The 22,119-nt window shown below is 41.4% G+C and overlaps 1 protein-coding gene across 3 annotated transcripts in view; it reads left to right on the top strand.

Annotated features, from left to right (window-relative positions):
* gria1a (glutamate receptor, ionotropic, AMPA 1a) overlaps positions 1-22,119 on the top strand; it is a 69,623-nt gene that overhangs the window by 31,002 nt on the left and 16,502 nt on the right. For 2 of the 3 annotated variants that reach the window (XM_054598021.1, XM_054598020.1), the window contains exons 7-12: positions 259-426; positions 1,422-1,526; positions 2,243-2,353; positions 6,764-6,970; positions 7,984-8,274; positions 8,350-8,429. In XM_054598021.1, the coding sequence (XP_054453996.1) occupies positions 259-426; positions 1,422-1,526; positions 2,243-2,353; positions 6,764-6,970; positions 7,984-8,274; positions 8,350-8,429 (962 nt within the window). Of the gene's footprint in view, positions 1-258; positions 427-1,421; positions 1,527-2,242; positions 2,354-6,763; positions 6,971-7,983; positions 8,430-22,119 lie in introns of all 3 variants that reach the window. The other variant, XM_054598019.1, reaches the window with a different exon arrangement.

Below are 22,119 nucleotides of genomic sequence, written 5' to 3'. Positions count from 1 at the left end.
GATTTTTGACAATAACAACCAGCTGTGATAGAGGATTGATGCCAAACCCAAACATCATTGACGTCACAGGGTCAAGAAATAAACGCTAAATTAAAGTAATAGAAATGATGATAGGTGTGAACGCACCGCTGAGGGGGAGAATTCATGGAATTCATAGATTCATTTTTTATTGCTGCCTTTCCTTTACTTGGCCAAGACCTTTATCAGTTTTTGTCGCTTTGTTTGCTTCGGTTTGAATCGTCTGCTCTCTCTTTACAGTACACTGGTGCTCTAACATATGACGGGGTGAAAGTCATGTCCACGGCCTTCCAGAATTTAAGGAAGCAGAGGATAGACATCTCTCGCAGGGGCAACGCTGGAGAGTGTCTTGCCAACCCACCAGCTCCGTGGGGGCAGGGCATAGACATCCAGAGAGCCCTGCAGCAGGTCTGTGTGCATACATAGGGACATGCTAATGTCTGCAAATACATAGACCCTCACACACACACAAACACACACACACACACACGTGTGCAAACTCTTGAGTGGCACATTGGCTAACGGCTCCTGAGTTGGGGCTGGCTGAACAAATTAGGTCTCATTCTGTCGTGTAAAGTTCACATTAAGGCGTAGAGAGCTCTGCAGTATCAAATGTGACATCGTGGCTGGTAAACAAAACCTGCGGGCAATAACACTCAGCCATGATCATCATGAAATATGACAGAAGCAATTGAGTTTAGAAATGTAATATTTGGCAATGGAAATAGAAATGTTGGGCTGCCCTTGAGAGTTCACATCGTCTCATGGACACTCGTGCATTTGATAGCATGTTTTTCGAGGTACGGACATAACATAACAGAATATTTCAAATTTCATCTTCAAAAAATAAGTTTCCGATAAAAGAAAACAGAATGAAATATGTTATTTATAAACTCTAGAACACCATTTGCATTAAGTATGGAGGTCGTACAAATGCACTTTGTGTTTGAGGTCATACTTGTGATTGCATGGGTGTGTGTGTTTGTGTATGTGTGTGAGTGTGCGCGCAGCCCGAGGCGCTGTCTGCAGAGTGACTGTGCAGCGGCCTGCTCAGTGTCAATCTAGCCATCTGGCTGCGCGTGGACTGGAGATTGAAGCCGTGTTCGCTCAATTAACTCCATCACACAGCCAAGACAAACACACTGCACTGTGCACATACACGCACACACCGTCTGTCATTCACTTCCGCAGGGACCACGCACTGTGGACTTTCACAAATGAATACTATACAAACACATGCACTACGCTTAACATGCAGCGCGTGTTAGCGTGACCATGCACATGTCCGCTGCCAGCGCTGACATGAAGTGGACTGTATGAATATCATGCTCCACCGCAGCCATTATTTACCCATCTGTACCAGCCAGAGAATTACTTATGCAATGTCTGTGACTCCACTACAGGTCCGTATAGATGGTTTGACTGGTCACATTCAGTTCAACGAGAAAGGCCGCAGAACCAACTACACTGTCAGCGTCATGGAACTCGCCCCCTCTGGACCAAAGAAGGTGCGTCTTTAGCCTGAGGACACTGTTTATAAACTGTGCCTGCAAGCTTATCAGTGGAATAACCCTGTGGTTCATTTTAGGTCATAACACAGTATTCAGTAAGTCCAAGAAATGTTTAGATCCCTATTTATCAAACTTGTAAGAATTACACTCAAGAAAGCAAAAACTAAGTAGTAAAAAAAGGTATTCACTGACTGAAATAAAGACATATTTATCAAGCGACTTATTCCTATTTGCATGAAGAATAACACAGGATAATCACATTTTAATCCCATGTATTAAAATCCAGTGATCAGAAAAAAGCCCATCAGTGAAAAGGATTTTCACTAAACGTTTAATAGTTTACTTACATTTTACTCAGTGACGCTTTCTGCAAAATCATGTTTAATTCTTATATCTTTTTTAAATCCTGAATATATCCAGTAGCAATTAACATGTGAAATCAGCAACATTGTAGTCTAATGCAAATAGTGGCTGAAACCACTCTTTCTATATATATATATATTGTAATGTTTCACTTTGTTTTTTTGTACATTCGCTCCTAAACATGTCTCGGAAGGCGTGTGCTTACCTCTGTTTGAAATGTCTTAAGGTTTTATGTTAATTGCTTTTAGGTGACTAGGAGTAAAAGTGAATAATTTTCAATTTTATCTTTCCATTATGTTCAGAATGTCACTTTAAGCATCTTTGACATTTTGACATTCTCCTCGTCTAAGGTTGGCTACTGGAACGAAGATGAGAAGTATGTGACTACTGCCAGCTTCGTGAGAGGCAGCAACGAGACGTACGGCCTTCAGAACAGGACTTACATAGTCACAACTATCTTGGTGAGTAAAATAGAGAGGATGACGGATTTTGGGGGAGGAGGGGCTAGTGAGACGAGGCGAGACGGGGGAAAGGCAGAGTAACATTTTTTCATTTTCTTTTATGATAGAGTTCCTAAGAGTTCAGGCCTCTGAAAGAATTCGACAGACATTTGTGATTGTATCTTCCTTCCATCCCTTACCCACTCTATTCTGCTAACTTCTCTCTGTCTGACTCGTGCCTGCTCAGAATCACAATCGCGATCCCTTAATTTGGTGAAGTACAACACAGGTACAGAATTTCATCCTGAGGACACTTGCTAACTTCCTCGCTGACTTCCACTGTGCATGTTTACAATACTTTTAAAAGAGAGTACAAAGACAATGCAACCTCACGTTGAATGGACACAAAGTGTGCATTCATCGTTAGGGTAGATGGCGCAGGAGAACCCTCATTTCTGAGCCTGTGAGGCGTTAGCGTGCCCTCCATTTCTTTGTCATCCCATTTTATTTATTCATTCAACAAGACTTTGCCATGTCATGTTCAGTGTCCTGGCCTACATTACAGAGATGGAGGTCTTATGAATGAGGCTGGATGTGAGAATAGGCAGCAGAGATTCAATCTGAGCAGCTTCCATGGCAGCTAGGTTATCATGACATCTTCTCAGGGGAAAGGGACATAGCTGGCAATACCTGGCTCGTATACAGTAGCAGATAATAAAGATCAGAGTATATCTTCTCAGGTACAGGATGTTCTCAGGGTCTGCATCATGTTGAAAAATTTAATATCAGAGAATTCTCCACGTCTCTTGAGGCCTGGGGCCTAGCACTGATTCTTTTTGTACTCCTGATATTTCTTTTTTTCCCAAGTGGAAATGTCTTTTATCTTCAGGATCACTGCCACCATGTTATTTTGCTGGACTTGAAGCAGATATAAAGCTATTCCATGCATGGATGAAATTTGTAAAAGAAAATCAAGAGGTGATTTTATTTTCAATTCTACAACAGCATTCAGGTCCAGCAGGGCAATGTGTGTGCAATGTCTGTTCTCCACTGTGAGGGTTAATGGGGTAAAGGATTTGAAATGTGTGCTTCCCTTAAGAGAAATTCACTGCTCACCAGATAAAGGCTCTGTGAAGGTGATGGAGCTGAGAGACGATGTAGAATGATAGAGAGAAAGAAAAAACACTACAATCTGTGCAATCTTTTATAGAGGCAATCTCTCAGTCAGAGACATTGTGGCATCAGCAGGAAACAGCTGAATACGACAGTATATAGTCACATTACCAATGTGGATCGTCAGGTAACACCGCATTCATGTCATAGAATACAGACCGTAAAAACAAGCACCCGAGTGGGGAAAACACATCAGCCTCCTCCTCGTGTTTAAGAAATGGGGAGTTTCTTGAATCACACAATTGAATGCAAAAATGGCTGCAATAGTGGGTGAATAAACTGCAGCATTTACACTTCTACAATTAATTCAGCTAATGATACAGGAGCTACATTGCTAACACAGTTCGTTTTTACCTGATTTAACTCAATAAGAAAGGGGAAAGAGAAATATGTTACAAAAAAAAAGGCAATTTAGGCTACTTTTACATAATATTTAGAAGAATGCATTAATTCTGTAAAAAAAAAAAAGAAATATTTAGCTTAAAGTAATAGATAAATAGTTCAAGACATTGATTGAAAAAATCGTTGAAATAGCTTCTGAAATATGATGGCAGGATTTGCTCCGCTCAGCACAGCCTTAGCTAAAAGCAGGCACGCGTAACAAAGCTCGAAGGAATTAAGGCCCTCCAACCGCTGGTGGACGGCTCAGACAGAGTTGACTGGAATTCTATATGAAATACATTTTTCTTAAAGTGAAGTAGGGGCCCCAGGTGTCATGTCAGCTGTAACTTCTCAGGACACAGGGAGTTTCTTGAATCACACAATTGAATGCAAAAATGGCTGCAATAGTGGGTGAATAAACTGCAGCATTTACACTTCTACAATTAATTCAGCTAATGATACAGGAGCTACATTGCTAACACAGTTCGTTTTTACCTGATTTAACTCAATAAGAAAGGGGAAAGAGAAATATGTTACAAAAAAAAGGCAATTTAGGCTACTTTTACATAATATTTAGAAGAATGCATTCATTCTGTAAAAGAAAAAATAAATATTTAGCTTAAAGTAATAGATAAATAGATCAAGACATTGATTGAAAAATCGTTGAAATAGCTTACCCTAACCCTAACATTGATAGTTCACATGTATTGTATTGTATTGTTGTAACAATAGAATTCAAATTAATTCAAACGAATACAACATTTGAAGAAAGACAGCTGGTGTTGAGGAAGCGGTACTTCACAGGACTGTGGGGGTACATTAGCCAAAAAAAGGTTGGAAGCTGATGTGGAGCATTGGGTACACTATGCGAAACTTAACATGTAGTCTATTGGCATCTAATTAGAAAAACAAAACATGTGAACATCCTCATTTAAACCCGAAGGTTGCAGTCTCCCAAGAGGACGGACCTAAAGTAAGTCTGGCTGACATAATCTCCTATCAGTGTCCCCTTTTCTTGGACGATAAATTGGTTCTCTGTCTTGGAACCTAAGAGAAGAGATAAGGTGTGAACAGTTATTGGGCTGCGGGGAAGCAGGCGAGATTTAACATCGTATAACTTCTGTGCTCACTGATTCGCTGCTTCAGGGAGTGTGTTGTTTTTACCAATGTGAAGGTAACACTTTGTGCTTTCCCACATCCCTACTGTCCCAGTAGGGATGTGGGCAGAGCATGTTTAATGGAGGACTGGAGTTTGGTGTCTTCACGATTGTGGCTTTACACTAAAACCAGGCTGTGGCTGGAATTTTACAATTGAGTGTTTGCATGCCAGGCATTGGATGTTAATGGCATACTGGCTGTGTGCAGCTATTATAATAAATACAGCTATTTTAATAGGCTTTCAGTGGTACCACGAAAGAACAAATTATGTTATTTTGAAAATTCCCCCGAGGTCCGTTTAAATTGGTCGCAGGGGAATGAAATAAGTTGATTTTAGCAATTTGTGTGTTTGAAATGCGTTCTGTTGTGTGTCTGCATTATATTTAACACGGTTGAGTGACAGCCGATCTCAGTGGAACTGTTCGAGGTCAACGACACTGAGTCCTGGAGGACCTTCTGTATGCCGTGTCATGCCTCAATGTGTACATGTGTGTGCCCGTGTGTGTGTGTGTGTGTGTGGGCACGCAGGCATAATCACATGTGTGTGTCTCCGTCTTTGTCTGTGACCGCAAGTGCAAGAGCATACCCTGTCGATGCGCTGCACGCCAGACCTTTCTCACCACTGTCTCCCCGCGGTGCCGTTTCTCCACCAGCGGGCCACGGGTTTCCATGTGTGACAATGATTACCTCCGCTTCAGCCGTAAAAAGCAGTTGAGCCCAGATAACTGTAACACACAGAGGATACCCCCCTCTCTCTCCAGCCCCCCACATCTCTAGACCCTGATGAAATATGATGGCAGGATTTGCTCCGCTCAGCACAGCCTTAGCTAAAAGCAGGCACGCGTAACAAAGCTCGAAGGAATTAAGGCCCTCCAACCGCTGGTGGACGGCTCAGACAGAGTTGACTGGAATTCTATATGAAATACATTTTTCTTAAAGTGAAGTAGGGGCCCCAGGTGTCATGTCAGCTGTAACTTCTCAGGACACCCAATCAGTGTGAGATGTACAAATGTCTGAGCGATATAACAAGAAGAACAGCCTTGCCCTGGAGCAGAGGTCAGACATGGCTCGAACACACACACACACACACACACACACACACACACACACACACACACACACACACACACACACACACACACACACACACACACAGATACTATTTCTCTCAGATCCGCTGTCTTCTCAGTCTTTAATAACCTTTTCCAATTCCTCTGCTTCCTCATGACCTGCTTCATGCTACCAACACTCCTTTCAATGCTGTCCTAATTATCATACTTAGGCACCTTTTATAGCTGAATTACACACTATACCTTTAAGCAACAAAGCCAAAATAATACCTGGTAATTCATGTAATTATCTGTTCTTTCAAACCTTTCAAAGAGAGCTTTTCTTTTTCCAAGACCTCAGCTATGAGCAATGGGTAAAAAGATAAGTGATGCACTGAAGCATAAAATGCATCCATAACACTGCTTCCCTAATTTTTAAATAGTAATATAAAAGATTTATTATCATCCATAAAAATCTGTCCAGTTACAGTATAAAAGCTATGCTAGTCACAACAGCTCGTGTCACGAAATGAAACACATCAGTGCACATTCTGTCAGCAAAATGTTTAATTATTTCAGAAAAAGTTCAGTGACTACCTGTATGTCATTTTTGACATTCAGTGTAATTGAATTAAAATTGCTGATTGTACGTTGCCCTTGCTTCCAACAGGAGTCTCCATATGTGATGCTGAAGAAGAACCACGAGCAGCTTGTGGGAAATGACAAGTACGAGGGCTACATAGTCGAGCTGGCTGCAGAGATAGCCAAACATGTGGGCTACCAGTACAAACTGAAAGTTGTTTCAGACGGCAAATATGGAGCCAGAGATCCTGAAACCAAGATGTGGAACGGCATGGTGGGAGAACTGGTGTATGGGGTGAGTGTTTTTGGTGTTATTAAATGGTAAATGGCAGCGTTTATATGGCTTTTATATAGCACATTTCTAGTCTTCTTACCGCTCAAAGCTTAACATTATATGACAACATTCACCTATTCACACACACATTCATACTGTACACTGATGGCAGGGGCTGCCTTGCAAGTGCAACCTGGGATCGAACTGCTGATCTTCCAAAAAGTGGACACACAGCTCTACCTCCTGAGTCACAGCAGCCAGCTATTATACCCCATTTAAAGCTGAAAAATAGACATAAACTAATAAAGCATGCAAACGTAACATGCCAAAACCACTAAATTAAAGTTCAGACTTTTTCTAGCTTTATTTTAGTAGTATGCCTCGATCTTTTTGCATTATCTAAAGACAGAAAAATATTCAAAAAAAACAACATTTTACAATGTATTTCAGTCGATATCCATCCGTTTACATTGCAACATGCATCCATCCGCCATAGGTTTCATGGATAATTCAGTTTCTGGTTGTTCGATGGCCCCCAGTTAAAGGGAGGTGGTGGTGGGATTCATACAGTTCATGAAACTTAGTTTAGTTCAAAATAAAAACATAAAATAAAAGAGAAGAGGATGTTGACATATATTGCATAAATAATTATATTCCAATATTAAATGATTTTGTAGCTTTGAAGGCAAAAAAATTACATTGCCAATGAATATGAAAAAAAATAAAATAATTTATATCCAAATACAGAGACAGATTTTGTTGGTTTAACAGATACAGATAATTAGTTCTCCATACACCTTTATAAGCATGCTAATATTTGCTAATTGGCACTAATCACAAATAATAACTGAGGCCCAATAAGTGAACGACATAGCTTACATTGCCACTCCTGGAGCAATGCTGCTAGCTGCGGCTAAAAAATACTACACATAGTAAATCTTTTACAATAGGTGTTTTGATAAAGACACATTGTAGAACAGATAAGACAGATAAGTGTTAGGTAATATCTGCCTGCCTCTGTGTCCTCCCACCAGAAAGCAGATGTGGCCGTGGCTCCTCTGACCATCACCCTCGTCCGTGAAGAAGTGATCGACTTCTCTAAGCCCTTCATGTCCCTGGGTATCTCCATTATGATCAAGAAACCCACCAAATCCAAACCCGGCGTGTTCTCGTTCCTGGACCCGCTGGCTTACGAGATCTGGATGTGCATCGTGTTTGCCTACATCGGCGTCAGCGTCGTCCTGTTCCTCGTCAGTCGATTCAGCCCTTATGAGTGGCACGCTGAGGACTACGAGGAGGGAGGTGAGCCGCAAACCCCCACCCAAGCGTCGGCCTCCAACGGGGTGCAGCAGGGCCAGTCGCAGACGCAACAGAACACCAACCAGCAGAGTCCCGAGCAGACCAATGAGTTTGGCATTTTCAACTCCCTTTGGTTCTCACTGGGGGCCTTCATGCAGCAGGGCTGCGATATCTCACCACGGTAAGAAACTCACCAAATTTTTATGTGTTGCTTCTGCGGCGCTTTGAGTCCCTGCTTTTGTTTGTTGGTACACAAAGAGACACTAAGCGCCACCTACGTGCAATATATTTCTGCCTTCCACACCAACGCTTTGACGTGCTGTGTTGCTTTCTTGTTCAACTCAGTTGGGCTTTGTTTATTGAGATTTTATTCTTTGCCTGTCACTTGTCATACAGAGCAGTGATAAAAGTTTGATGAGGAGCAGCGGAGGGAGCTTATGATGTGGTCGTGTTGTGTTTTCATTCTCCTGTTCCCCGATACTTCCTGTGGTGCTGTAAACATGCCATGAACTTCTAGGACTATACCGTTGTTGTGGGTAGTTCCCTATCTCTCCATCAGTCCGTCAGCCTGCGTATCGATCAGTCAAACTGCGGGTGAAGATATATGTTAGACCCTTTAGAGTTTGTTATTTAGGATCCCGGTGTGAGTATCGAGTGGTATGTGTCGGCTTCCCCTCAAGTGCTCTCATGAGCTATGGTATGAAACAGTTCTCAAAAGGTCACCAATTAAAAATCTCATTAAGTGTCTGAAATTAGAGACACTGAGGTCGACTTTCTGGGCTTTCCAGAGGGACCAGCAGGAGGAGATGAATGTCGGTATTATCGCTGTTCAGCTCTGAACCAGCAGAGACAGGTTAGGTCATGGACAGACACAGAGCTTCTTGTCTCTTTAAACATTAAACTACATACATTATGTATATGTGCAATATGGTTGTGCATGTATGCATAATACATCTGTACTGTGGTGACTTTTCTGTGATGGTGGAGAGGCAGATGTTTTTGCCTCGAAGAGTAATTGTAAGCAGGCTGGGATGCTCTGCTTTTCTAAAATATCCGTCTCTACGATTTCCGCAAACTAGGTAAATGGATTTTTTATTTTTTTTTTTGTGTTAACAGGATTGAAAATTACATTTAATAATTCAGTAGCCACGTCTGTTTCCAGAAACAATGTCTGGTTACTCTGAATAATCAGAAGAACACACCAAAGGTTCATGACTATTCCGAAGAAATAGTCCTTATGAAGAAAGTTCAAAAGTAGTTCCAATGAAAACTATTCACAGTAACAGCTTCTTTATGCCATTTTTCAACGCTGTGAGCACCACACATGAAGTTTCATTCCCCTCCATTTTAACAGGGAATATCTCAGAGAAGGATATCTGGAAGCCTGATCAAATACAACCAAAACTATCTGCATGCTAGATACCATTAGACGAAGATTAGAAAACAGGTGTTCTTGTGTTTTGGGTGTCCTGTTCTCTGCATCTTCTAAACTGATCAGTGACCGACAAACGGAGACATGTTTGGTTGCAGGGCACTCTGCTCTGAATGTGATTTATCTGTATAGAGAGGCGTTACTAGAAAAACGGCTGCAATGCTCAGTCGACCCTCCCTGATTAAACGGCTGAAGGTTAAAGAAATTACAGCGACGCGTAACGGTCCATTCTTATTTTCACTTCCATCTTGTGACATTTACAAAATGTATTTTCGCGTTGCTCTTACCTTCCACAAATATCAAAAGGGAAAATAAATCTCTGCACCTCCAGGCCTTGCAAGCTGCAGGTGCTCATCAGTACATGATGTAGGTACCAGATACCTACTCACACGGGCCCTCACCTGACATTTACCATCTTCTGCCCGGAGACTCCGCTGTGCTTCGTGCAGGATGAAGCCCATTGTCTGAGTGTTTTCTCCCCTTACAGCCAGAAAATGCATCTTCAATAACTATTGATTTCCTTGTGTGCCTCACAGAGAGAGAGAGAGAGAGAGAGAGAGAGAGAGAGAGAATGTCACCGTGCATCTGCAAATTGTCCGTTCCCTGTGGTTTCATTTTTGTATTCCCTTTTGTGTGCGTGTGTGTGTGGATTTGTGTGCAAGTCTCCGTATGTGTGCTTGACCACACATGGGTTCACGCATATTTGCACAGCATTTGCATTTGTTTTTTTGGGGGGGGGGAGTAAGCTCTGCTGATGCAAGACGTTTCACTGACTGTTCATGAGGACAAAACAGATTGTTTCTTTACTTGCAGCCGTTCTGCCGATGCGGCTTTGACTGCAAATTCACCAGATGTGAGACATATTGTATTTCATCTCCAGCTGTAAAAAACTCAAACAAGACTGTTGGCCTTGAAGTTCCATTTACCTGCTGATGAAGAGAGAACGGACATAGTAGCAAAACAATGTTGCGTTCAGCATTGTTTGCCTGGTTAGAGGAACAGTTTGGTGCTTTGGTATGTTCTCTTTTAAATAGGTTTCAGAAGGAACAGAATATTCCCTTAGTGTCATCAGTGAGGGTGGCAGCTTTAAAGACTCCTCTCCTCCAAGGACTTGAATCAATTGTCTTCCGTTCCTTACTGTGTCCTTCCAAGGTGACTCTCACTGTCCCTTCTCCGTGTCTTGGGAGTCAGTATGGCAGCATAAAAAAAAAAGCATAAGTCGGTTAGCATGTGCAGCAGTCCACGGTGGCTGGTTGGTGTCTTGAAAACCAACACAGTGAATGTTTCACCCCGCTGAATGCCGCCCTGAAGGGAACATCTTCTCCTTGAATATTTGGGTGACCTAGTTGCTCTAGTTAGCACAGCCCGTATTCACACGCCGAGGTGCATGTTGATGCATCTCCTGAAGCGTTATGAGCTCCTGCTGGATTTAAAAGGACATGTAATGCTATTGCGTGTGTTTTGTCAGATGAAAGCAGTAGTACTCGTAACCCTCACATATTTTGTTGTCGGGGTTTCACATGAACTCGGTGTACCATTCCATTTTGGCTATTGGGATTTCAGACTTCTTTTTATCTAGAGAAGCTTTTGTTAGAACATTTTTTTCTTTTTGTATGCCTCTGAGCGTGTCCTCATTTCTCTCGGTTTTTTTTGGGGGGACTAAACTGATTTCACTTGTTTATGCACTTTCTTTTTAATCCATTTTGAGGTTTGTAATTAGCCGTATAATTATGATATCAGGTGTGTTTTTTTGCAAAGTCTATTTCTATGTAAAACAATTATTTGTTGGTAATTATTTTTTGTTGATATCTTCCATTTATTGGATTGTTATTTAAGTCATAGAAAGAAACAATCTAACAAATATGATTCGCTAGGTGATCATATGTTTTGAATGTAAAAATTTATTTTGAAAAGTATCAGCTTTTGAATAAATGTATTTGAGTATGAAGAACAATATTTCCTTTTGAAATGTAATGAAGTAGAAGTATAAACTCAAGTAAAAACATCTCAAACTTCAGTCTTTGGATAAACAGTTACTTTACTATGTAACCCAAACGTGTATCTGTTCATTGATGCTCATAATGATCAGGTAGGATAGGTAGCATCTGCATCTTAACAGTGAACAATGGGTGAGGTTAGTTTCTGCGTTCATTAACTGCAGTTGGTTAGCTGGTTGTTGTTATTGTCATGCAATCTCTTATAGGAGCTAGCATGCTAGATTTGTTAGCACTCGTCGAGCTTCCTGATAGAGGCGGGGCCACGAGATTGGCTAAAAGATTATTGGCCGGTGTCTTATGAGCCCTGATGAAATAAATGCAATTCTACAAAAAGTATAACTTTTAAATAAATCGTGACATCATAAAAACAAAACAAAAATCTAAAATTGAATAATTACGAAGCATATTATTGGTTCATTTAGATATTTATACACGTTAGTCATGTGATTATTTACTCCATATATACTGTGCCTCAATACATTGAACCACTGATCATTTATTATTGTGGTATTGTTATAAAATATTGAAGAACAAAAACGTGTAAAAGACCTTCTGTCTGCTCTGAATCTGCTGACATTTCTGAGCAGGTGCTTGTAAACCCTCCCGTCACTGAGCCTTTTGTCACTGATAGGCAAGAACAGAATGTACTCGAGGTGCATTCAGATATCGGAGGTAGGCAGCTCAAAGCGCCTCACTCTTAATGCTTCTCCATTTAATCAGAGACAAAAGGCCAAGGAACAACACTGAAGATCCTCTCTGTCCTGGATTAATCAGTAGGCGTGTTTAATTTCCCTGTCTGCATGTATCCGTGTGTATGTGTGTGTGTGTACTAGTTCTATTAAAAGCAAGCACATTGCATTTTTCTTTGTCTGCTGCCTAACAGTATCTCCTTGGACCGGTCTGAAGGTATCTCAAGGTTCACTGGCAGCACTGTGTGTGTGTGTGTGTGTGTGTGTGTGTGTGTGTGTGTGTGTGTGTGTGTGTGTGTGTGTGTGTGTGTGTGTGTGTGTGTGTGTGTGTGTGTGTGTGTGTGTGTGTGTGTGTGTGTGTGTGTGTGTGTGTGTGTGTGCATTTTCTCATTTAATGTGTGCGCGTATACTTGCTTATAGGCATGTATTCGCACATTGATGAGATGCATTAATGCGTACAGTACTTAAGTGTGTGTGTATTAGCCTCCCTTGCCCCCCCCCCCCTGCTATTTATTCTCTGTGAGACCTTGTTTACTGTGCTCTTTCTAAATGTCAGCACTGTCAGTCAGGCCCTCCCATAAGCCCCAGTCCGTGCTGTTGGGCCCTCCCTGTGTTTATCTCTGCAGACAGGTGGACTCTGAGAGTGACCCCCCTCACCACTATTCAGTCTCACCACTATTCTGAGGAATTTGCTCTCATACAGCGCCAACAAATCAAGGCAAAGGGGAGAAAATGAGAAAACAGCTTCCTTTGTGTAAGCAGCAGCATTTGCATTCAGCAGAACCTGAATCGTACTCCACCTTGTGGATTCGTCAACTTAGCTCTCTAGCTTTCTGTGTGAAGCTTGCCGGATGAGAGCAGTTGGCAGGAGGCGAACTTGACTAAAAATGGCGTGGGTTCATGATGTCCCTCCTGATGATGTGTTTTGAGATGTTTATATCTGTGTCTGATGTCTGAGGTGTGTGCCTAGGTGTGTGTGTGTGTGTGTGTGTGTGTGTGTGTGTGTGTGTGTGTGTGTGTGTGTGTGTGTGTGTGTGTGTGTGTGTGTGTGGCCCCCTGAAGCAGCCTCCTCTCCTCAGCGCCTGTTTTGCTCTCGTTACATGATTGTAGACTGAAATAAATCAGCTCTGTCATTCTCAAGCCGCCTGCCACAACAGCAATTTCTCAGCCGAGCGGTCAGAATCATTCAATAATGGATCGAGTACATGGTGTGTTGCGGGAACCCGGGGAGGGTCAGTATTTCTCAGAGGTTTTTTTTTTGTTATACAGTGATGCTTGTTGTTTATTGTTTGTCAACATTGGCGTGTAGTAATTCTATTCCGAACATATGCTGTTTTATATATTTAATGCGTCAGAGGGTCCCTGAACGCAGCACCATGGAGCGCTTTCTCAATGGTCTCTGCTTGCAGCTGCAATAGTGCTGTTTGATAATTGAACTTTGACAAAAGAAAAAAGACATCAAAATGTTCACGGTGGGAAAGTATCCATCTCAACCAAGTTTACAATCCTCTTTAACTTGAAACTCATTGTGCGCTCAAAGGGAATGGAAACCGGAAATCTAAAAAATGTTGACTTTATTTGGCACCGCCTCTGCTGGTACTATTTAAATCCATTTTATTTATGCATATCTCTCTTGTTGATGCTGTACGCTTCTCTTCCTTTTACCCAGATTTTACGTAGCACCCTGTACTTTACATAACTCTGGAAAAAGCCACAATCCATGCATCTGTATTTTATTTTGTGATCAAGGGCATTATTGATCTTATTAGAATATCTAACACTGCGTTATTGTTTTTATTACACTGTGTTAGAAGCCACAGAGTTACATAATTGTAGTGTTAGTGAGTTGCTGTCAGAGCAGTTGGGGAAGACTTGATAGGAGGGGATGATTTATTCATAAAGAGACGGTTCAGTTTAGTTCACAGCATCGCTTATGTTTTATTTATCTGGAGATTGCATGAAGGCAAACTTTTGATCATACATGCATGCGCTCTCGCTGGCAGAAACTAGTGATACACACACACACACACACACATCCCCAGAGGATTGCACTGGGGTATCACACTTTGTACACAGAGAAAGATACCACCATGCCCTCAGAGGCCTACGTCAAATCTGCATTAATATAAAAACACAGTCACACATAGGCACACGTATGTTTCCAGCAGCAGAGAGGGGTTTGCTGTAGTCAAGCTGTGATAAGAACTTCTTCCCTGCAACCATGAATTACACACCAGGCCTGAGGCCACATGGGAAATCTACCTGGACCAATGTAAACATTGCCAATAGTTTGACTGTAAAGATGTGTGCTGTGAGGCTTAGAGGCTTATCAGTCAGCGCTGTGTTTGCTACCCTGTGAATTGCAAGGAGCCCTAACGAGAGCTTTCACTCTGCAAGAGCAATTCCATCCCACTATAGGGGTGGATGCCCTTATAGAGAGAAAGACAGGCGGAGGGAGGAGGAGGGAGATGACTAAAGTCTCTCTCAGCTCAGCTGTACTGTTTGGAGTGCAGAGTGTGCTGCCATGGCAACCGTAAAGAGACACAGAATTTTTTCTCTTTTTGTGTGAAGAGCAATGCAGCTTCACATCAAGTGGTCTGTGAAACTGCAGTTGGGTGCACATGCATGTCATCTCTTTGTGTTATCACACGTCCAAATCTGAATGTGCTATAAGTCTGTTGACATCTGTGTTGAGGGTATTGATTTTCAGTAAACAGTTGTGATGTATCTGTGTTTGGATTCCTGTTTTCTGGCTGGAGCGACTAAGAGGCTGTGTGTATGCGCGTGGGCGCAGAGCGAGCGCTCTCGCAGCCCGCCAGCACTGACTTATCTCAGGTTACATGAGACTACGACAGCATCCATGATATAACTCAGCGACCCCGTGTCCAGCCATGGATACAGTGATTGCAGCCATATCTCAATCATATTGATTCCTCTGCACCAACGCTTAGAAGCGGCTTGGAGCTAAATTGTTGTGTTTTCATGCACCACCACTCAAACGAGCCATTCTGTATGTTGCAAAGCAGCACTTAGCTCTGTTGCTTCTTAATGAAACAAACATGCATTAAACAATTACATAGCATTTGAATCATAATGCTTTTTGTCCGATTTTCCATTGTGTGCTTCATCGTGTATAATTACCAGCTTTTGGGGAGGTTGCTGCAGGCTGGTAACAACATTATCATAATATTCTCTTTTCAACTCAATGGCATGGTAATACTGACCTTTAGCGGGGGAGAGAGAGAGAGCGAGGGAGAGACGTTTTAATAAATCATTATTTGTTTGCACCCTGCTTAAAGCTTGCATGTCGGTTTGGCCTTGGAAGATGAAAGCGCTCTGAAAATATACAATCTAACAATCGTGCGGCTATCAAAACAAGAGCAACCAAGCCAACAAAAATCAGAAGTTAACCCACCACTTTGCAGCAATACTGGCCATAACACATTATCATTCCCCAGAGCATCATTTAGCAATATCGAGACTGAGAGGGACAGAATGAAGTGGCGAGGAGACACTGTAAGTGTCAGATAACTGCATTTTCTGTGTCTTGTTTTCTAGGGCCCGGTGTGCACTAAAAGCATTGTGTGTTGCACATCAAACCAATTTGCCGTCTCTGCTCGGAGCTTAGTTCAATTTTGAAGCCAAAGTGAAGGACCAAAATGACCCTTTTGCTTGTGGTTCCAGAAACCACAGTGACCTATATGGCGGCAGAGTTACATAAAAAGGTAATCATGTTTATAAATACTTTATTGTGGTTAATTATCCAGACCTGCCCACATTATAATGCATGTTTTTATCAGGCTGTTTCTCACTGAGGAGTCTATGGGGAATCGAGAGCTTAATAAAACTTTTATCAACTCATAACATTTACAAGCGGCTAAGGCATAGTTGAGGAAACGCTAATTAACGAAAGCCCTGCCATACAAGTCAGCAAATTGAAAGGGCTGTTGAACGATTATAATGCAGCTGAGATGTATGGGGCAAAATTAGAGAACAATAACTGATGTTTTGTTGATACACATTAACTCCAGATCCCGTGCAGTGTGCAGAAAAACACCATGAGACATGTTTGCAGTAATTTGGTCAAACATGATGAAGCAGCAGCCTAACGTTCTCTGCAGGCACAGTGCAACAAACAAATGACGTAATCCTAATGGTTTGCCTCGAATATGAAATTATCACAGCCTTTACAGACTCTTTACAGACTGGTTTCTGAAACACACCCAATAGGCTCCAAGCTACCAAGCTAGCTGAGGCTAACAAGCAAGTCTGTTGCTGGCTGGCTAACAGTAAACCTGTGGGCTTGTTGCTCCCGGTTGCCGGTTGGTTCGAATGCTAACATATGAATAAAACAAAACTAATGTTGGAAGCACAAACTGTGCTAAGAGAAATATTTTTTCCCCTCTTGCTTTTTTTTAATCTCGCGTTCAGTTGTAGCACCGGTGTCCTTTGCATCCCATCAATAATCTAGCCTTTTTTCTTGAAGGTTGAAGATTTGTTGACACTCTTGATTATTAGCACAGTTGAAAGAGGTATTTTTGAATCAGATAGCACATTCAAAAACACATCCCCACTAGAAGATTTATGAATGGATGTTAAATGTTTCATCAAATCCATCATTTAAGCCTTAAACACTGGAACCCAGTACACAAATCCACTGGCCTTGTTCTATCCACTCGCTTCTTTGAGTCCAATATTTTACGCATTATATACTCTGTATTTTTCTGACAACAATGATTAACGTTGCTGAGTTCTCCAGTAAAAATGACATTTTCTTGAACTCTGTCCCTCTTTTGCCTCTAAAACCTTAAGGAAAGGGGTAATGTCTCTAGTTTCAACTTCCTTTTGTTTGGAGATTAAGGTATCTTTGTAGGAGCATGTTGTATTTTTTACATTTTCTTGTTGGGTGATATTCCTTTTGGGTTTAGAATCTCTCTAATGTTGTCTTATGAGTCATTTTTATGCCTTTATGCTTTTGGTCTGATATTTTAAGAAATTTCTTTGTGACAGTTAAGTTAGCTAAAAACCCAATACTCATATTTCTGGTGTTTATCCTGTCTTAATATTTTTGCAATTTCAGGATGGTCTTAATCTTAAAAAAAATAACATCGTCTAGAATCACATTGTGATTTTCCAGATGGAAACAAATGTTCATTTTCAAAAGTGGAGACAGTCCTTTGTAACATTTTTTTGTAATTCGGCGTTAATGGCTTGAACAGAAGGATAAGTCAATTCAAAGTTTTCAAGCAAAAAAAAATCATCACAAATGCTAATTTCTAGTACTTGCTTCACAAAATAAATGCTCCCAATAAAGCTGGGCCCCACAATCAGACTAGAAAAATGTCCACGGATTCCAGGATCACAATTAGTTTCCTGTATTTCACCAAAGTGTGATATTTTTAATAAAAGAGGATACAGTGCGACCGTGGAGTGAGAGCTGCCTTTTGAACTTTTTTAACTAATTAGTTTTTCAGAAAGATCCCCTTTTTATCCCACACAACATTGTGCTATGGAGCTACATTCTGAGGGAACCCCTTGACATGCATCACTTCTTTTTGTTTTGGATTTATATCCATTCCTTTTGGCCCCACCGCTAAAATTCCTGTATGCTGTCACCCTCTAGCTCATCCGTCAACTTCCGCAGAGAGTTTCCTAGTTCAAGCTACGAGGAGGAGAGGTTACTGTAAAGAGTGATACAGCACTCTTCCCAGTACCATCTCCAAGTAAATGTACAGTTTGAGACGTGTGACAGGTGGTGTGGGTGAAAGCTGTGATGAAAACCGGCTTTGTTTTGTTTTGATGCAATAGACACACATTTCGCTGTGACTCCACTGAATTGATGCCATTCTATTGTTGAAGGAAAAAAAAGACTTGACTTGAAATTTCTCTGAAAACATGCATTTGAAAAATTCTTCAGTATCAGTGATTATTTCCGTCTGGTTACCCTTTTGTGCAAACTTTTACCCAAAAACTGTTAAGACACCTGCTTTCTCTGCTTTCTTCATCTAGAGGATTGTGCTGGTACCTCGAAGCCTCTTGCTGTCCCTTGAGAAAAGTGTGTATCTAATCTACGGATATAAAATGTCCTTTTCTGTCAAAGTACCACACTTCTGTTCTCTCAGTGAGATTTCTACGCTTTAAATGAGGCAAATTAATAGCAAAACACAGCTGGTTGGCTTTGTTTTTTACTACATACACAAACTATTTTTTTTGGCAAGGATTTCACAGTCTAACGTTTTGTTTCCAACATTCTTTCAACGCATGCCTCGAGGGTTTCAGACAATTTGATCAACCACTTCTAAAGTACCGCCTGTTACAACAGAGTGGATCCAAGAGGTTCTGAAAACTTGAGTCGTCCATTTCATTGTCAGCTATTAATATGTGGGAAACTGTGTTTTTAAACCTTTGACCTCCCAGTTCCACCTAAATTACATCCCAGCGCCTTGCTTGTGAAAAGGCTCTTTGGGTCTTACTTATTTGCTTGCTGACATCGCATGCAGAAATATCTCCCTCAGCCTCACCTTCAGAGGGAGGGAAATTCAGAAGTTCTCCTATTTCAGCGTCATTAAAAGTAGAGCGCCTTGTGACTTTCGGATCTTGATGCAAGGAATCTGTCAGATTTAGGGCCTTGACTGCAACCTAAAAGTTTGCTTTCTAAAGAATGATTTAATAGTGAGGCAGGCGGCTCTTGTCCCGATAAATCATTGTTATCTATACCTTAAAAAGAAAAAGCCCCATCCTTGTACAGCCGTTCTGCTCTTTCGGACCAGCTTGTCGGACTTCTTTCATTTTCCGAGAGTCCAGCTGCTCAGTGGGTTTTAAACCCTGTGAGGGCCGTGGAGGGTTAAACTGCCGAGAACCAGACGGCCGCGGTAGAGGTTACGAGCTCTGGAGATCCCGAAAGCAACGCGGGGGTACGAAGCTTCTGGTCTTCCCCCCGCGTAAGCTCTCTCTTTGGCGTTAAAACACATTCAATCCCGTTCAGAGGTATAGCTGAATAGAGAGAGGAAAAAAAGACAAGTTAGCAACCAAAATTGAAAAACTACGATTTATTGAAAATGAAGTAAGAAATAATTCACCATATTAAATCAGGGAGCTGAGATACGGGGCTATCCCAGTCAGATTCATTGGCAGAAATAATAAAACATGAGCATCCTTGTAAATATGAATATAACATATTACACTATATAACACTTACCTTCTATTTGCACAACTTCAGAAATATTATTAAAAAAATCAAATGATTGAGAAGACCGAGATAGTAGAGAGAGATTCTAAATGGAGATTTTTAGTTTACAAGGTTTAGTCAGTGCTACATTTTTTACAGTTGCTTGCATAAACTATGAAGCATTTAGTAGCCGTTTAGCCGACTGCGACAGTCCCACTTAGGGAGCGACGCTGTCACTGCTGGTTTAATCTTCTATGTTATAGCCACTAAGTACATCAGTTTACATTTTTTTTTAAACTTAACAATTGCTGGCGGATACTATATGTCATTTAGTGGCAATTAACTAACTGCAACAACGTGGGGACAGAGTGGAAGAGATCGCGGAAAGGGGGCAAGGGTTGAATTCGCTCATTGCTTTGCACACAACTTATAAACTCTGATGAATGGTGGGTAGCCTTTGATTTTTTTGTCATTATATCAAACAAACAAAAAACGCTATATTTTTAAAAAGAAATAACTGATGTTCCCAGAAATACAGAATAAGAAAATTTACTTAGAGACGTATTTATTTGGCTGAACCACCAGAGAAGGTCTTGAGGGCACATAAAGATACACACAGCCTCACTTTATCTGCTGTGATCTTGTTGTGTTGATTGGTGGATGCTCTCTACTGTGGTCTTGATATAAATATTCGGTTTTGTGTTTTGTTTTTTTATTTTATTCATATATCAGTCATCATTATCACATCGTTTTTCACACCTGAGCTGTGGTTGCTAAGGACATTTCCTGCAATTCACCACGGCGTTGGCCAATTAATCAGCTCATACGCCTCAACACCTAAGCCTCTGAATACACTGAGTCTATATGTGTATGTGTGTATGCCTCTCTGTCTTTCTGCTTCTATGTATGCTTCTTTTGTGCTTGCAGTTTCCACCTCCCCAGCCTGTCACTCTAATTTTTTTCTATCGACTTGCACAGAGAAAGTTTTGTCCATCCAGAGATATCGGGAGTGACTGTGCCCAGTCATTAAGAACACACAGCTGTCTGGCTGATTTTAAAGAAGCCAAAAAAAAAAAACAGTGTAGCAGAAAACTCCTTTTCCATCCCTGATTTGTCTTAGAATCACTTTATAATTAGAGACCATTTTCTTTCTCATTTAAACCTCTGTAATTCCTAATCCATTGTAATGTGGCCATTACTGGCTCATTTTTTACACTTGCTAAAGTCATTAGTCATTGCTAATTACCATATCGAATAGAGGAGGCCAGCCGGGGGAATTCTAATGAGAGTTTAGTGCTTCTCAAGGAGCTGTGGGTGGAGATCATATAGCAGAGGATGAAGATCTGGATCTGACATACTGTAGAGAGATGGTCCAATTCGTTTTGCCGTCCATCATAACCAATGAAGTTGTCGTGGTCTCTCTTATATGTGAGCTTATAAGCATGCACTAGTCATAGTGGCAATAATACTGTATACAGTGGGGCAAAAAAGTTAGTCAGCCACCAATTGTGCAAGTTCTCCCACTTAAAAAGATGAGAGAGGCCTGTAATTTTCATCATAGGTATACCTAAACTATGAGAGACAAAATGAGAAAAAAAATTCCTGAAAAATCACATTGTCTGATTTTTAAAGAATATATTTGCAAATTATGGTGGAAAATAAGTATTTGGTCAATAACAAAAGTTCATCTCAATACTTTGTTATATACCCTTTGTTGGCAATGACAAAAACGTTTTCTGTAAGTCTTCACAAGCTTTTCACACACTGTTGCTGGTATTTTGGCCCATTCCTCCATGCAGATCTCCTCTAGAGCAGTGATGTTTTGGGGCTGTCGCTGGGCAACACGGACTTTCAACTCCCTCCACAGATTTTCTATGGGGTTGAGATCTGGAGACTGGCTAGGCCACTCCAGGACCTTGAAATGCTTCTTACGAAGCCACTCCTTCGTTGCCCGGGCGGTGTGTTTGGGATCATTGTCATGCTGAAAGACCCAGCCACGTTTCATCTTCAATGCCCTTGCTGATGGAAGGAGGTTTTCACTCAAAATCTCACGATACATGGCCCCATTCATTCTTTCCTTTACACGGATCAGTCGTCCTGGTCCCCTTGCAGAAAAACAGCCCCAAAGCATGATGTTTCCACCCCCATGCTTCACAGTAGGTATGGTGTTCTTTGGATGCAACTCGGCATTCTTTCTCCTCCAAACACGACGAGTTGAGTTTTTACCAAAAAGTTCTATTTTGGTTTCATCTGACCATATGACATTCTCCCAATCCTCTTCTGGATCATCCAAATGCTCTCTAGCAAACTTCAGACGGGCCTGGACATGTACTGGCTTAAGCAGGGGGACACGTCTGGCACTGCAGGATTTGAGTCCCTGGCGGCGTAGTGTGTTACTGATGGTAGCCTTTGTTACTTTGGTCCCAGCTCTCTGCAGGTCATTCACTAGGTCCCCCCGTGTGGTTCTGGGATTTTTGTTCACCGTTCTTGTGATCATTTTGGCCCCACGGGGTGAGATCTTGCGTGGAGCCCCAGATCGAGGGAGATTATCAGTGGTCTTGTATGTCTTCCATTTTCTAATAATT

The sequence above is a fragment of the Anoplopoma fimbria genome, chromosome 4 (assembly GCF_027596085.1).
Source record: "Anoplopoma fimbria isolate UVic2021 breed Golden Eagle Sablefish chromosome 4, Afim_UVic_2022, whole genome shotgun sequence".
Classification (NCBI taxonomy): domain Eukaryota; kingdom Metazoa; phylum Chordata; class Actinopteri; order Perciformes; family Anoplopomatidae; genus Anoplopoma; species Anoplopoma fimbria.
Note: the sequence above shows the minus strand (reverse complement) of the source record. Positions and strands in the feature narration are given on the sequence as shown.